Below are 18,115 nucleotides of genomic sequence, written 5' to 3'. Positions count from 1 at the left end.
AGACAACCATCTAAATTCAACAGTCCAGCTTTTATCTTCACACAAAGGCTCCAGTGACAATAGCTTTAATTATAATTGCAGTAGAAGAATGGTCTTGTTGTATGTATATCGACCACTTCCTTTTCTTGATACAGTGTTCCTGTATCACAAAAGGTGAAGGCTGAATAATAAGGTGCTTCTATAGCTTATGCCAACAATCTTATGCCACAACTGTTGGCCACATGTAATTCAGACAACAATGTTGTATACACCAATCACAATCATAAAATCATTTTTAAAGGTATTCATTAAGATTTTACAAATTAGGCTCAAACTAAATTGGGCTAAATCTGTAGGATCATGCAAACAAAAAGTCTGTTATACCCAAAAGGTAGAGTCAGCAATATTAAAGTATTGTATTCACTGGATTGTAACGTGACCATGATTGTAGTGCAAGGGGTAACTTTTCATTACGTCCAAGAAGAACAAATAGAATTTCGGTGTTCAGTTGTAGCAAGAGAGTCCCTCTTTAAGTAGCAAAAATCTGGAAAGAAAACTCTCATTACATTCGAGTACATACAGTTTGGACTACTGCACAAAGTTGTTGGTGGCATTACTTGCATAAATTGCTTCAAAATTTCGCTTGCTAAATAAATAAACAAGTATAGTGTCACAAGCACATAGACAAACATGAGTAGACCATACTTGACAACTGCAAACACTCAATGTCACAGTGCTGACATAGTGAAGATAGTTAGCAGTGGGCAGCAAGCACTTTTGTGCTGCCTTTCAGCATATCTCCTATACATTGTACATTGCAATGAGGCACACATAAAGAAGCTGCACTCGAAGTACTGCTGATATGATTTCCCATACAACAGATGTAAGACAGATTACTTTCATGATAAGCTGCAAGAGCTCTATATGTGCATAGCAACATCACGCACAGTCATTCATAAATGTCTGTTATGCTTGCACTTCAGTATGTGAAACATCACAGAAACGGCTATGCCTACAGCAAAAATTTGGATAGAGTGTCCTTATAATTACTGTTGCAATAAAGTAAAGCAATTATGTTGCACAAAAGCTTCGAAAGTAATGTACTACTGTATCTTTATTATACCATTAATGCATTCATTCATATGCAGCCAACGGCCCATTTTTTGGCCATGCCTCATAACATGGGCGCCTTTACAGTATGTACTGCCTGCCCAGCGCCTCCTATATTTTCTTTAGTGCCTGGGCGAATGCTCTCCTGCGGCTGTCGAGTACGTGCTCCGCCGCCGCTTCCCATTGCCGTGTGACGGCACTGCGGGTGTAGACTATGAGAAGCTGGCGCTCTTTAATTTATGTTTACATTGGAATTTAAGTGCATTCGCGCTTCTCGCAGGCTTCAACAGGTACATATATTCCGAATGCAGTCTATCTGGCCACGATGCCAGTGCAAAAAATACACTTGAATTTGATGGTATTCGTGATTTATTTTATATTTCAGCCATTCGCAACCACAGGCTCCGACTACCCTGGCATGTCATATGGTTGCGTTATACTTTGCAAATCGAGCGGAAAGAAAAAAAAAACACTGACAGGCTTTCGTTCCATAAAATACGAGCTGCAGCAGGTGTGCGGGAGAGGTGGCTTGCTGCAATCAGGCTGGACAATTGGTCGCCTAATACAACTTCGAACTATACACGAGTATGTAGCTGTAATTTGTGACCAGAAGACTCCATAGAAGAAAAAAAAAAAACGGCAGCTCTAGGAGGATGCAGTACCATCGGTATTTGCAGACTACTCTTTACATTTGCAGCTTAAGCTAATGACTGAACGTAGCATGAGAATATGCATTCAACGTTACCGACAAGCATGACACTGCTAAAAATTTCACATAAAAGCTTCTTTCGCAAAAGTATGCAAAACTGTGAGAGGGGCATGCGCATGAATGACACGCGGGGTTTGCCTCCACTATAAATGCTTTTATTTTGAGCTGTTCAAATGATGAAGTAAATGTAAGGCATGACTCACCGTGATCTAAACCTGCTCTTGAAAACAAAAGCCCACAGGGTACCTTATGCATTTACCTAAGACGAATCGTTGGCAAAAGCTATGTTTTTTTTTCTTCCTTCATTCGTTGTTACGTGTATTGTTCTTTTCCGCCCCCTCCGAAAGCTTTTTTTTTTTTACCTTACGTGGTGTTGCATTGCCTCCGTTATCTACCCACAGATGATGGCGGCAGTGCAAAACAACCGCGTCTAAGGCATCTAAGGCTTTCACCCGAATGCCCTTTCTATTCTCACATTGATATTTCTGTGCATGTTTGCAAAGCATGTTGTTACTAAGTGACAGCGCTGATGGCAGGCCGCATTTTTCACGTGTGTAATATTAGCTCATGGTCAACAGTGTGACAAACTGAACAGCATTTCTTCACGTACGTCGGGCAGTCTTACAAGAAGTGTGCAGAAGAAGGAGCTGTCTTTACATGTTTTTTGTACCATCACAATAAAGCATCTTTAGGCAATGAAATGATGCAATCACTTGGCAAAGTGTCTGGTTTTTTGATGCACCACTTCTTGCTTCCTCAGAGCGGCAACAAATGTACATGACGAAATATTTGCACTGAGAACTAAAGATCACGTATCTTCATGGGGGCAGTCTAGCGACATTTCGTGCTATTTAGCACCTGCAATTTACGCTTGCATGTAGTCTGCTATGCCAATAGACATGAGGGTACACCTGCGCTCTTTAAGCGCCCAAGCTTTTTGTATTATCTACCGGCAAATCGTCCTTTCAAAAATTGACTCATGGACAGTTAAAAACGCACTATTAGACTAGCTAGCATAATAGCCCAAGAACAATTTTACGAGCATCTCTTGACCGCACTTTTATATCAGCACGGAAGATGACACGTGAAGGCGCCCCTCGACAGCAATAGCCACGAACAACACATGCCTTTGAAAAAGACTTGTTGCCAAATGCGACTAGTGCTTCACTGAATAAGACCAAAAACTCGACCATATAAGAACTGCGAATGCAGACCCCGCATGTCTTTCAGTGAGCCACAGTGCAGCGGCGACTCTACTGCAGTGAAAGCCACCCTAATGCGGGCAGCTAGTTCTCATTGTACTCCGCTTCTTCGCCCAGGCACTGAAAAAAAAAATAGAGGAGGCGCTGGCCTGCCACATGCCCTGGCCATGAAGTCAATGTACAAGAATGTCCAAAACTTTGGGCATCTTACAGTATGAAAGAATTTCACAGTGGTCGAATTACATAGAGCTGTTTTCATTTGTATGTTGCAAGATGATATCAAGTGAAAGCAAGACTACTGCTGATACAGAATTTAGTCTTCTAACTTCTTAAATACTCAGCAGTGAGAGTTCACTTACCATATTTTTTTAACATTGTAGAAAAAGCACCAAATATAATGTATAGCCCTTATGATGTCCATTATTCGCATCCATACATCTGTGCACTAGCTTTTCAAGTGAAGCTTGTATATTGACTGAACTTTGTAACTGGTGATGGTGAATTTCAAAAACCTCTCCTCACCCACAGCTGGCACACACCGAATAATTGATGAATAAAAATTCACTGATGGTTACAATACCGCCTAATGCGAATTCTGAATGCAGCTGTTCAGGTGTTTATTTTTTATTTATTTTTATTTATTTTTTCAATACTGCCAGCAGCTTTTTGGTTGCCACGGCAGTATTCAATAAGTAAGGTGTTTAGATAAGTTGTGCAAACGCAAATGTGTCAAGGCAACGTGACACAACACTACTGCAAGTATAGAATGTTCAGTTTTCAAGTCAGCGTGAAGTGGTGAACGTGCCTTCGTCAACTTCTGCCACTACTGGCTGACGCAGATGCTGTGCTTACAGGACCCTTACAGGCACACTAAAGTGCTCCACTCACAAAGTGTCCCTTTGACCAGCATGCATCATCTTCTCCCAGGCCTCGCAGGTTAACCCACTCTCTCGTGGCCATGCACGAGAGGCATGTGTTGTGCTGCCAAAAAAAAGCGCGAGCAGGCATGAAGCATTTCAGGTGCTAACACAGCTGCTCGCTGGCTCTCACAACAGAAAACTCCTTGAGGCACTCTCTCTATCATCCTCGTTCCCTTCATTGGTTACATCAACAATGGTGGCAGCATTCATCGCAGAAATAGGCGCCTAAGAGCTGCACTCCAAAAGAAATTTCTCTTTCTGGGAATAGAGTTTGAACCCCAGTCCCCTCAATCTGAAAGCGAATGCCTTGAACACTAAGCCACACACTTATGCCTGCCCAATGTTAACTCAATTCAAGCACATTAATACATACTACGGAAAATGCAACAAACAATTGGGAAGCAGTATACTTGCTAGAGGTGCTTCATTGAAATATTTTATGTTAGTTGAGTACAAGGGAATCTACTGGACGTGTTAGGTTTTGGTATCAGAAATTCCACATGCCAGGAAAATTCCGACTGCGAGGAAATTTAATTCCTCAACCGCGTTACCTTGATCACACGGTGGCACTTTCGTTGGGTCGTTGTACAGGTTGACGAATGCTGGAAAGAACATGAAAGATGCTAAGCCGATTAAGCTTCAACACATTGTTCTAGGGATGGCCGTTACTTATTAATGAAAATTGAAACAGAAAGAAAAAAAGAATGAAAGGAAAGTCATGGTGTCTTTTATGAGTTCCTGTAAAACAACTTGGAGGCAAAAGCCTCTTTTTTTTTTTTTCAAGTAATCTAGTAATACTCCCCTGCTTCCTTTTGAAAGCTTCCTGTATCTAACGAATGTTTGCACTCCTCCAGGATCAGAGGCATTGCAAGATTCTTGCACATCACATGCTTTTGCACTGCCACCATGATTAACCCACCTTTGGCGATGCCATGTGGTGATGTCACGTTATGTGACGTCATGATGACATCAAAAGTTTTGGCAATCTGTGACGACATGATGACTGCATATAGCGATGTCGTCATGTTGGTGATGCCAGTCATGTTGATGCTGCAAACACAGTCCATTTTCGCATTTGATAATGCCTCTAAGGCTTTTGTCTTAAAAACCAGTACGTCAGGCACGCCCGTGCCAGGCTCCGCTTGCCGCCCATTTCCCTGATTGTGGAAGAGTTGTTAAGTTTATTGGAACATCGTTACTATTGTTGTCCTGTAATATCTGGTGAAATGAAGGTATAAGACTGAGCACATGTAAATTTTGTACAATGCTTATTGAAGAAACTGGTCTGAATAATGCTTATTGAAGAAACTGGTCTGAATACTTTTCTTTTTACAGGTATTTGTACACAGGAGAAGTAGACACTTCAAACTGTCCTATTTCGGAAATTCAGGATGCTGCAGATTTAATTTCTATCCCAGATTTGCAGGTAAGTCACAGCTGTGTATTGACCAAACACAGTCGTGTGCTCACATACACTACCTTTGTGTTAGATGAGATTAGGATTCTATGCCTTCAAGATTAGGATTCTATGCCTTCAGTTCCTCATCTTTTGCTCTTGGTTTTTTAAGATCCAGTGGAGGCTTTGGCAGTACCTTGTATTATCCCTTTGGCGCTCGTGTTATTGCCATTGTTTGTCAGATTGCTGTATGACATCCTGAGAAAACAAGTTATTTAACTACATATGTGACATCTTTCAATTGATAGTAGGAAAGAACAAAGCATGCCTGGACTGCTATCTTGTATGCATTGCAGTGAACATTCGTCATGCCATTTAGGCATGAACATTTCTCATGCCATAGATAAGTAAGAGTGCCCTTTAATTCATATGGTTAAAGAGAGACTAAACAGCAGCACGATTTTTCGTGTATTAGTAAAGTACTACAGTAAACTCCCATTAAGACAAACTCTGTTAAGACGAATCCTTGCTTAATATTGATACGAAAATGCGGCTAAACACGGCTGCAAGAAAGAGGAGGACGAAGTGGGTTTTTCCGTTGGATGCTGGTCTGGCGCCATCTTACTCGTCGAGTTCTGTGCGCTGTAAATAGATCATTAAAGAAGTTACTCGTAACATTATTGGTGGAGGTGGACGACCCCTGTACCTCGATGGAGACGCGCAGCGGTCGCACCATCGGTGAGCTTTAGACTGTTTCGACTGCTGGTACTTCCTCTACGCCGCCCTCGTCAGTCCAAGCCACCACCTACGTCACACTCCCGCACCTCCGGGATCCCGGCACTTTCTCCGGTGATGGTACGATCGACCTCGACACTTGGCTGAAGCGGTACGAGCGCGTCAGTGCAACTCACCGCTGGGATCCCACGCTCATGCTCGCCAACGTGCTTTTCTACCTGGACGGCACTCCCCGAACATGGTTTGAAAGCCACGAAGCCGACATAACGAGCTGGGATCTCTTCAAAGAAAAGATACGTGACCTGTTTGGCGATTCATCTGGTCGTCAGCTCGCTGCGAAGAAGACTCTTGCCACACGGGCCCAGTCTTCTACCGAATCGTACGTCTCCTACATTCTTGACGTTTTGGCCCTTTGTTCCAAGGCCGACCAGTCCATGTCCGAAGACGAAAAGGTTAACCACGTCTTGAAAGGCATAGCCGATGATGCTTTCAACCTGCTGGTTTTTAACAACATCTCGAGCATCGACAACATCCTTAAAGAATGCCGACGTCTCGAACAAGCTAAAGCCCGCCGTGTAGCCCAAAACATCGTGCGCCTTCCGAACACAGCGGCCACCTCTTCGTGTGACGACGTCTTCCACCAGGCCCCTCCATGTGACAACCTCACACGCATCATTCGTCGAGAGGTCGAGGCAGCACAACCGGTAGCCACGCCACTACCGACGCCTACGCCTTCCCCGACCACGATTTCGTTGATACAAGCCGTCGTTCGTCAAGAGCTATCGAATGTCGGCCTACATCCTGTACCTGCCGTATACTCTGCTGCACCTTCTTTTCGTCCCCCTTCTGCTCCTCGCATACAACGCAATCCGTCCCAATGGCGTACCCTTGATGATAGGCCCATATGTTTCAACTGTCGACGCGTTGGTCATATCGCACGTCACTGCCGCAGCCGCTGGGCTCCACCGTCCCATTATGCACCTCAGTATCCCACCACTTCTGCTCGCCAATCGTCCCCATCACTTTCTTCATCAACGCCGACCACATTTTCCGCTCCTACAGCACCTCTCAGCAGACCTCGCTACGACCGGTCACCGTCCCCTGCTCGTCGTCAGTCCCGGTCGCCCCCACAACGCCGTGCTGCCTCCCCGACCTATTCGCAGCATCTCCGACCGGAAAACTAGGCCGTGCAGCTTCTGGAGGTGGAGCTGCGTTGACGACCTTCGTAAGAAATCCTCGATTAACGTTAACAACGAACCGGAACCTTTTGGACGTTACTGTCGACAATGTTCGTGTCAGTGCGTTGATAGATACTGGCGCGCATGTGTCCATTATGAGTGCTAACCTTCGCCGCCGACTTAGAAAAGTTGTCACGCCCGCCCTCAACCGAGCTGTACGAGTTGCCGATGGAGGAACTGCCGCAATTCTTGGCATGTGCTCTGCGCGAGTGTCTATTGGGGAGAGAAGCACTGTCGTTCTTTTCGCCGTTATCGAACATTGCCCTCATGAACTCATTCTCGGTATGGATTTTCTAGCCACGCACTCTGCCCTCATAGACTGTTCAGCTGGCTCTCTCCATCTCGATTTACCCCTCTTTTCCGACCCGCCTAGCCCACCGCAAACCAGCCTCTGCTGCATTGATTTCACGCGTCTACCTCCTAACTCCGTCACACATGTCGACTTATCCTCCACGCCGCCAGTACCTGATGGTGATTACATGGTGGCCCCGATTCCTGCAGTGATGCTTACGCATGGGGTTGCTGTGCCGCATATGATTCTGACGATTAAGAGAAACCGCACCTTCCTTCCACTGGTCAACTTTTCAGTCACCACCCAAGTTCTGCCACAGGGTATCTCCCTGGCCAAAATTACTGCTCTCCAAGATGACCATGTCGAGCCCTTCAGAGTTGACGATTGCTGCAGCTCAGTCAGTGGTTCCACTCCATCACGTTCTTGGGGTGCCGACATTGAGCGAATGGTGTCATCGGACCTCACGTCTGAGCAAGCTTCAGCGCTTTGCCACGTTCTTGAGGGCTATCGTAGCATTTTCGACTTTGCCAGCAACTCTTTAGGCCAAACGACCATTGTCACCCATCGCATAAATACTGGCCATGCAACCCCCATTCACCGACGCCCCTACCGTGTGTCGGCGTCGGAGCGTGCAATATTACAACATGAAGTTGGCAAAATGCTTGCGAAAAACATTATCGAGCCTTCATGCAGCCCCTGGGCGTCTCCAGTCGTCCTTGTTAAAAAGAAAGATGGAACATGGCGCTTTTGTGTCGATTACCGTCACCTTAACAAAATTACCAAAAAAGACGTTTACCCTTTACCTCGCAGACGCCCTCGACTGCCTGTACGGTGCCACCTATTTTTCAACTATTGACCTTCGGTCAGGGTACTGGCAGATAGCCGTCGACGAGATGGATCGCGAGAAGACCGCATTCATCACTCCTGATGGTCTTTATCAGTTTAAGGTGATGCCCTTTGGACTCTGCAATGCACCAGCCACATTTGAAAGAATGATGGACTCATTGCTTCAAGGGTTGAAATGGTCCACCTGCTTGTGTTACCTTGACGATGTTATTGTCTTTTCGCCCACATTCGACTCACATCTCGATCGTTTGTCAGCTATTTTGGACGTTTTTCGCCGAGCCGGACTCCAGCTTAACGCCTCCAAGTGCCACTTCGCTCGTCGCCAAATTTCCGTGCTTGGTCACCTTGTCAATGCCCAAGGCGTGCGTCCAGACCCAGAGAAAATTCGTGCAGTCACGAACTTTCCCGTTCCGAGGACCACAAAGGATGTCCGCAGTTTTGTGGGGTTGTGCTCGTATTTCAGACGCTTTGTTAAGGACTTTGCGACCATTGCACGCCCACTCACAGACCTCTTGAAGAAAGACGCGTCGTTTACCTGGGGCCATGATCAAGCGTCATCGTTTTCGCAACTTACGACACTGCTTACAACGCCACCAATCTTGGCTCACTTTGATCCATTAGCCCCAACCGAGGTTCACACGGACGCCAGTGGACACGGCATAGGAGCTGTGCTATTGCAGCAACAACGCGGACATGACCGTGTTATAGCCTACGCAAGTCGACTACTATCTCCAGCCGAGCGCAACTATTCCATCACGGAGCGCGAGTGCCTCGCCCTTGTATGGGCAGTCGCCAAGTTTCGCCCATACCTGTACGGGCGCTCATTCCGTGTTGTCACGGATCATCACGCGCTCTGCTGGCTAGCCTCCCTGAAAGACCCCACGGGACGTCTCGCTCGTTGGGCTCTACGCCTTCAAGAGTACACGTTCTCTGTAATGTACAAAACAGGGTGATTACATCAGGATGCGGATTGTTTATCCCGCTACCCTGTTGACGAAGCAACCGATACCGACGCTATCACGGACGTTTTTTCCGTGTCGCAGCTGTTAAACATTGGCGAAGAGCAACGTCGGGATGCTTCTTTACGAGCCATCATTGACAAACTGGAGTCAACGCCACGCGACCCGTCCGTACGAATGTTTTTGGTGAAAGACGGGATCCTATATCGCCGAAACCTTGATTCCTTCGGATCAGACTTACTTCCTGTCATCCCAGCGCACCTGCGTTCCTCTGTCCTGCATCAACTCCATGACGCTCCCATAACGGGCCATTTGGGCGTTTCTCGCACGTACGATCGAGTACGACGTCGGGTTTTTTGGCCTGGACTTGCCCGCTCTGTTCGACGCTATGTCGCCGCTTGTGAGCCTTGTCAGCGTCGCAAAACGCCGTCTGCCCTCCCAGCCGGCTACCTTCAGCCGATCGACGTTCCCAACGAGCCTTTCTTCCGAGTTGGTCTCGACCTGTTGGGCCCTTTTCCACTCTCCACAGCCGGAAATAAATGGATTGCTGTTGCCACGGACTACGCTACACGGTACGCAATCACACGAGCACTCCCGACCAGCTGCGCTACCGACGTTGCGGACTTTCTGCTGTACGACATAATATTAGTGCATGGTGCTCCCCGTCAACTTCTCACCGACCGTGGTCGCACGTTCTTATCAGCTGTCGTTCATGAAATCCTGAGGTCTTGTCATACCAAGCACAAATTTACTACGTCGTACCATCCCCAGTCAAATGGCCTCACGGAGCGCCTTAACAGGACCCTAACCGATATGCTTGCCAAATACGTTGCGCCAGACCACCACGATTGGGACATTCATTTGCCGTATGTGACGTTCGCCTACAACTCATCTCGTCACAACACTGCCGGATATTCGTCCTTCTACCTACTATATGGCCGGGACCCAACTCTACCTTTAGACACGTTACTACCTGCGGCCACTGAATATGCTGGTGAAGCCATTGCCCGCGCCGACCACGCGCGCCAAGTCGCCCGTAACCGTCTACAGGCTTCACAAGCGCGCCAACAACAGCTCTACAATTCTCACCATAGGGACGTGCACTTTTCTCCGGGTTCTCTCGTGCTCCTCTGGTCACCTACTCGGCGTGTGGGACTGTCGGAAAAACTGTTGTCGCCCTACACTGGACCATTCCGTATCGTTCGCAAAGTGACAGACCTCACGTACGAGATTGTTCCAACTGATCCCACAAAGTCATCGTCAGCTCCGAGCGACACCGTTCACGTGGCTCGGCTAAAGCCCTATTACTCCCCTTCGACATCATCTGCGTAAATTTAGCACCGGGACGGTGCTTCTACCGCCGGGGGTTATGATACGAAAATGCGGCTAAACACGGCTGCAAGAAAGAGGAGGACGAAGTGGGTTTTTCCGTTGGATGCTGGTCTGGCGCCATCTTACTCGTCGAGTTCTGTGCGCTGTAAATAGATCATTAAAGAAGTTACTCGTAACAATATTAACAACACGAGAGTATTTGTTTGGTTTCCCATAGACTTAATGCAAAAAAATAACTGCTTAAGACGAACCACATAACAGGCCTTTTCTGTTCAGGTGAACTATCGCAGCGGCCGACAATGACAGGGATTCTGCGCAATGAACATTATAGTCTTGATGGGGGCATTCAAGCAAACCAGAGAAAGCAAAAAAGGGAGGGAGGACTTTTTGCCACAAAGACTAAAAGCAAATTGAAAGCAATTTGCCGAGGGAGAAAGCTAGATAAGTGGAAAAGAAAGGTCAGCTCATAAAGCTGGTACAGTCAAACCTCAATATATCGAACACGGATATATCGAATTATTGCCTATATCGAACGGTTCCTATATCATGCAGGAAATCGCATTATTGATTTTTTATTTCGAACAAAGTTTGACATATAATGGATATATCGAACTCAGTCACCCCAAACCGCCCACGCTCCATTGACAGGCGGCGAGCTTTCCCGCAACTCTCGAAAGTAGCGGTAGAGCGGCGTGCGTTTACGAATGCTGCACACATCGATGGCGCCGAGAGCGCCACTTTAACGTAGCGGCGTACATGTGCCGCAGCCTTGCAGTAGAGGTTCTTGATTGAGGAAAGTCAAGAGAAAAGCGTGGAGCTGTTATTGTCTTTCATTACGAAGGCACGGACACGGCTTCGCACGGGGGAAGGGGGAGTGGGAGGTAAAGATTGAGGAGGAAAGTATAGGAGGGAAAGGACGCAGACAACTGTCTCGGACGCGGCCCGCGCTGCCGCCGGGAAAGGAAAAGCAGTCAGGCGAGCCGGCATGGGCGCGCCATGTGCGCGCTTTACACCCGGACTCACGCCACAGCCTTGCAGCTTGTAGTCCTTGCAGTCTCTATGGTGTCAACAGCACACTGCGCACTTGTTGCAAGCTCCTCCCCCGCAGCATCGGCAGGCATCGGTCGTTGTGCTTGCAGTGTTCGTGCGTTCGGAGTTAGGCCTGTCACGCACCACAGCGCGCGACAGGCTTAACTCCGAACGGCGACAGCGCGCGACAGGCCTAACTCCGAATGGCGGAGCTCACGGATGTGGAGATTGTCGCCGAAGCTACTGCTGAGCAGCCAAATGAAGACTCTGCCGAAGTGGATCCCGCAAGCGCTGATGGTGCCCCACTCCCGACATCAGCTGAGGTCGTAGCTGCCTTGGCCCTTGTGCGCCGCCACTACGGCGCGATTGAAGGCACCGGCCTATCACTTATGGATCGCCTGGACTATATTGAGGATGCAGTCGTCAAACATGCCATGGCCAACAAAAAGCAGACTACTGTTTTTCAACATTTTAAACCAACACAATAAATCCTATGTTTGAATCTTCAAGTGAGTATTTACTGCACCACGCTTGAACGGTTCATTGGTTGTTTTCAGCAAGCTGTTGACGCACTTTTTTCGTGATTTTTTTTTTATATCAAATTCTGGATATATCAAACTATTTCGCAATCGCCGCGCCGTTTGATATATCGAGGTTCGACTGTATCTCCTTCACCCCGAGCCTGTGGGTGGAGAAATGGCCAGCCTTATCAGCAAATAAAGCAACAAAAAGTGTTCGTCTTTTCGTATTATCCCCACGTTCTTCAGTTCCCCAGCAGGAGTACAAAAGAAGAGAAGAACACAAAAGCTTGGCTAGAGGGAAAATGCAAAAGAAGGTGGGCAAGAAAAAAGCCATATGAAAGTGAAGACAGGAACAAAGATTGTCTGTGCATTATAATCACATGAAACCAAAACCACATGTGCAGCACTAGCACTGCCATCAGAGGAATCAGATGCATTGTCACCGCCATCATGCAATGGCGCTTGAGCACGTGTTGTGGTCAGTCTGCATCGTTTTTCATAGGGCCTGTGTGCATCGTATCTTTTCTCAGTGAAATGCAGCTAATTGTTATGTGCCATTCTCATTATAAAAGTGCACAACAAAGGAAGGTAATTTTACACACTAAATATAGCTGTTTGTGTCTTTTTTGTGTGCCCGAGGCTTGTGATCATGAGTAGTGTAAACGGAGATCTTCAGTTGCATGTCTTCAGAAAAAGTTACTGCGGGCTGAAATTAAGAAAATATCGGAATCTCAAAGAAAAGCTTGCAGACTTTCATAATAAACTTGGCGTATATTAGCTTTGCCAAGGTAACAATATTCAATGGAGGCATATCCAAAAGTGATAGCAAAGCCAGTACGACAGCCTGTGAGAAGGTGAACAGTCAGAAGAATAAATTTTCCATCCTTTAAAGGAAAATTGTGCTTATCTCTCCCTTTTTATTTTTTGTTCTAATCGTCAAAATATGGTTGTGCTACGGTTCGATTGTTAAAATGTCACAGCAATTTATTCATGAGTATAGTTATTAATAACTCACAAAATCGAGTGCTCGTTACATTAGTCTAAATGCTTTGCTTGAAAGCATAGTTTTTATCAAGCTGAGCCAAATAAACACTTTTTCTTGTTCCTTTCCTTCTCATTGTAAGTATACTTCATTCAGTGTTCTCAAGCAACATCTTTTGGCATACCTGGCATGTTAGCATTTAGTCTTTGGGGGCACTTGTGATAAGATGAACGAATTATCGTGGTTTCTTGGAGTTCATCTAAAAGAGAGTCTACTGTATTTCACAATCCCAAAAACACTACTCTTAGCGCAAGACAATGCTTGGTAAGCGAGAAAACGAGTGAGAAGAAATTGCAGGTGAAGACACCACCTTGAGATTCCTGCACCAAACACCGTGACATCATAAATTTTAAGGCGCCTATTAGGTCCTGCATAGCTGCTAGTTGATAAAATTGTCATCTGTGGTACCATTAACCTAGCATATGAAGTTTTAAAAAATTTAATCAGGCCAATGTCATGAAAATAAGAAAAATATATTTTGAAATTTATTATGTCACAGCAGGAAACTTCGGTGCAGAATTTAAAAAGAAAAATTCAAACATGGTCTTGTACACTAATAATGAACTTATGATAGTGAGACTTGTGACATTAGAGTCTTCAGAGCACGGTTTATCAAACTAAACCAAGTCATTGTTTCTCTTTACACTTTCTTGAAAGCTGAAACAAAGGTAAAAACTGAGTGCCCTTAAAATGTCAAAACCCGCAATCACCCTACTGGAAAATCAGCTTGTTTTTCGTTCACTGCACTTACGCTGTTTTGTAAGCGAGCATACGTTAACTGTGAAAATACTGCCTTCTGACAGCGTGTTGAATCGTTTATGCTATGACCTTGCTTGTCCTGCGCTTTACTGTCTAAAGAGTGGTGTAATTGATGTATGCTAGATAATAATGAAATTATTATTGGGGTTTAACGTCCGAAAAGCATCATATGATTAGGAGAGATGCCATAGTGGAGGGCTGCAGAAATGACGATGATTGGAGCTTCTTTATCGTGCACCTGAATATAATCACACGGGCCTCAAGCATTTTCTCCTTCATCGACAATGCAGCCACGGCAGCTGGGATTCGATCCCACGACCTGTGAGTCAGCATTTGAGCACCATAACTACTGGACCACTGTAGACGGTTCTGTACACTATAAGCCCTCTCATATGTCTTTCGCTAAACCCTACCAGTATAATGTAATAACTTAAAAGCACATAATGGAAAATTGGGACTGGGCTTGATTAACATTATATTACCTTGTAATTGTGTCAACAAGGAACATATTAGCAATGTTATGCCGTGCTGGTTTATTATGAAGGTACCTGTGGAACTTATCCAAGCGTGCTTTTAGTGAAAATAGCATAGTATTTATCAACTAGTACTGGGAATAATACCTCAGTACTATCTTAATTTCTTTCTTCATTGTTTTGCAAGTGCCATTGAAACTGACATGTAAATGTAGAGAATGAACTATGAAGATTTCTCATGCAACATAATGGTCGTGACAATTTTTTAGGTATACCTCACCAGCATACAGAAGCAAGAGCTTTCAAAAAAACCTTCAGTGGACATGAAATTTTTGGAGAAGCTGAAACTGCACCTAAAAGATGTTTGCTTAGATAAAAGTTTGTATCCAGGTAAGGACTTTCACTTTTATGGGACTAGCACCGGCTTTAAGTTTGTGTATGACCCCTGGCTATGCCCTATATTATGTATGGTCTGCTTTACATTGTTTCAGTGTCAGAAGTGTTTCTGAATGTTAAACTAGATACATATTGTGACTAACTGGACAACAAATAGTTGCTTATTTGATGTATTCTAAAAAGTACTGTGTCTGTTTGCTTGCGCAGATGTACTTTTTCGGCTGGATGATGGCTTTTGCCCAGCCCATCGGCCATTACTTATGGCACGGTGCGAAATGATGGCAGCCATGTTCAGTGGAGACTTCCGCGAAAGCTCTGCCAAAGTGGTAATTTTTTTTTGTTCTCACTTAAACATGCACAATTCGCCTTGCTGCTTTCAACATAAGTAAAGGCTTGTCACCACTAAAAAAAAGAAGAGTATCACTTTCGTGTAATGGCCGATATGGTGCAAAGTTTACCAACACAAACACGTTCAATGGACAATGGTGGCCCTGTCATTCAATAAGCTGTGACCACCTGCCTGTTTACCACTTCTGAAGCCTTAAATGCCAAGTTCAGAATGGAAAAGAATAAAAGGAAAAAAAAAAGTGGACTTTGAAGCCCTCCCTCGCTTTGTTCCGCCATACTGAGCGGAAAAAAGCTTAATCCTGTGGTTTGCTAATCTTTATAATTGAGTGTCGATGACCGAAAAGGGAAATGGGAAGAGCAGCCTCTTATTGTAAACTATCAGCAGTAAAGTGGTTACTACTGTGCTCCCAAGATGGGCAACAAGAAGGAGTATACAGTCGAATCTCATTAATTTGAACACACTTAATTCGAACCTCCATTTAATTCGAACTCACGATGAGGTCCCAACAAAGCTATGTGTATTCGTATGAGTGAAAAAGCCCGGTAATTTGAACGCCCAAGCACCTCCGATGGTTAATTCGAACATAACTGGCTCCGAAACTGCTCGCAGCACCCTGCCCAATCCCGCAGCGGCACCTGCGACACCTCAACGCTGGAAATGAAAAGGAAAGAAAAAGCTGCAGTGGAATGTTCTCTCTTTTAAATGCCGATCTGCGACGCAACCGTGTCACGCTTCTCTCTTTTCCGTCCCTGCCACATAAAGACCCTTCTCCTTCCAACGCCGCACACGAAGAGAAAGAGGAAAGAAAAAAAATTAGCCCTGTATCTGCATGTAATCTGCAAATGTCGTCGAAAGACGATAGTCTTGCATGTGGAGAGAGTGAACAAAACATTTATTTGATGTTCTGCGCAAGAAAATTGGTGAATGGTATTCCGGAGGTGCTGCATTAGAGTGCCTCGAGCGTGCAGTGGAGGCGAACGAGCGCATCAAGTCACGTCACACGTGAGACATGAGCGCCATCTGGCAGTCTTTTTTGGAAAACAAAGCGCGTGGCTGTCATGCCCGTCTCAGAGGTGATAAGGTGTAGAACGCGAGGCGACGGGTAGGTTCCACCACCATCTCGTCTTAGCGAAGCGTTGGAAACATTCCCCATTTCATGCAAGCGTTGCATGGTAAGTGCAGCGTGATAAGCGCTACGGTCCTTAAAATTACTTATGTATGCGTTTTATAGTAAGAGATGCATATGCGGAATATATGCGTATTGTTATGGTGCCCCAGACATGCCCAATAATTGCTTTCTAATTGACAATTGCACAAGCATGAACGCTCAACCTTGAGCAACATTGATGGTCGCTGCGGATGGGGTCGGCCGTTTCAAGTTCTCAATGCCGGTAAGAGTGGACAAACAGACAAATGTACAGACAGGCAGACCAAAATTTTTGCATAGAAGGTTCCCAAGAAAGACTATTGTCTTTAAAAAAGGCACTATCTTCTGCAGCCCTTTCCTTTTGCGGGAGCACGACTCTGCGCCTTGAGGGGAGAGGGAGGTCTCTCAAGTGCTGGTGCCACGCTTCTCTCTTTCCCGTCCCTGCCAAGTAACCCTTCTTCTTTCAATGACGCGCGCGAAGAGAGCAAAAAAAAAAAAAAAAAAAAAGCTGTCGTGGAGTTTTGGTTTTCTCTCAAAAGCCGATCTGCTTTTCTCTGCGTGGAGACGCTGCTCCTTCCTCGCTCCTCTTTCATCGACTGCGTAGCGAGAGGCTCCACTACGCATTCGTTGTTGTCGTTGTCTTTAGAAAGTCTCGGTGGTGGACATTTCCATGTGCAACTTCTCTTGCCAGGAGAATGCTGAAGCCGAAGTAGAAATGCTATGCAAGTTGCGTGCGAAATTGATTGACTCGTTGCAAGGTAAACGTGTGCAGGTGCGCATCACCGATTACTTTAATTAATAACGGATGTCCTGTGATTTGTGAATAAATGTAAGTGTTCTGAAACTTTGCCCTTGTGTGTTAGCTCAAATGCACATCCGCCATTGCATAGAGGGCCCCCCGTTTATTTAGCTTTCATTAATTTGAACTTCTTTTAATTCGAACAAATTTTCGGTCCCCTTCGTGTTTGAATTATTGAGATTCGAATGTAATTAAATTCGTAGATTTTAGCCGGTGATCTACTTTCAGAACTGTTGAGTATCAAGCAATGGTGGCGTTATTAATGAGGCCGCAAAAAGCGTTTAAAATAAAGCTGGGAGTGCCGAATATGAACATTCAGGAAGCTATAGTAAATCTATTACATTACCCAAGGCCGCCGATTTTATTTCTCCTAATATTTACCTGCAAAGTAAACATGAATCAAACAGGAATACAGAACTAATAGTGCAGCTATGTGCTCTGCTCTATACCTAATAATAATGTATGGAAAGAATGTCAGTCAGGGGGACGTAAAATAATACACTATTTCCGTTGTCACTTTGGGCTGATGGGTTGATCAGCTTACCTATTTAATTTCTTTGGAGGTGTATACATGGCTCCATTGATTATGCAGGAGCGTTCATCTGTCAAAATGCACGAGTGAGGAGATTAGGTTGTTTGTTTTATAAAGTTTATTGCATCGATCGCAAACCCTCAACATCAGCACCATCCATGGTAGGCAATGACTGTCGGAGGTTGCCATGTGCAGATTTCCATGCACAATTGGTATTTAGAGGAATGAGTGAGAATTTCTACTTATGCCGACACTGCACCGAACGCTTTGATATTGTTGCGAGGAATCCCTCGCAATAACTCTCTCCAAACTATCGTTTGGGGAGGATGCACAGTTTGAACACTTTAATG

At 45.3% G+C, this 18,115-nt stretch overlaps 1 protein-coding gene across 7 annotated transcripts in view; it reads left to right on the top strand.

Moving 5' to 3' along the window:
* Positions 1-18,115, top strand: part of RhoBTB (Rho-related BTB domain containing) — a 344,465-nt gene that overhangs the window by 301,705 nt on the left and 24,645 nt on the right. For all 7 annotated transcript variants that reach the window (XM_075881928.1, XM_075881926.1, XM_075881927.1 and 4 more), the window contains 3 exons: positions 5,256-5,346; positions 14,812-14,932; positions 15,146-15,264. In XM_075881928.1, coding sequence (XP_075738043.1) covers positions 5,256-5,346; positions 14,812-14,932; positions 15,146-15,264 — 331 coding nt within the window. The remainder of the gene's footprint in view (positions 1-5,255; positions 5,347-14,811; positions 14,933-15,145; positions 15,265-18,115) is intronic.

Source organism: Rhipicephalus microplus, chromosome X (assembly GCF_043290135.1).
Source record: "Rhipicephalus microplus isolate Deutch F79 chromosome X, USDA_Rmic, whole genome shotgun sequence".
NCBI classification, from domain to species: Eukaryota; Metazoa; Arthropoda; class Arachnida; order Ixodida; family Ixodidae; genus Rhipicephalus; species Rhipicephalus microplus.
This window is presented reverse-complemented; position numbering and strand designations above follow the sequence as displayed.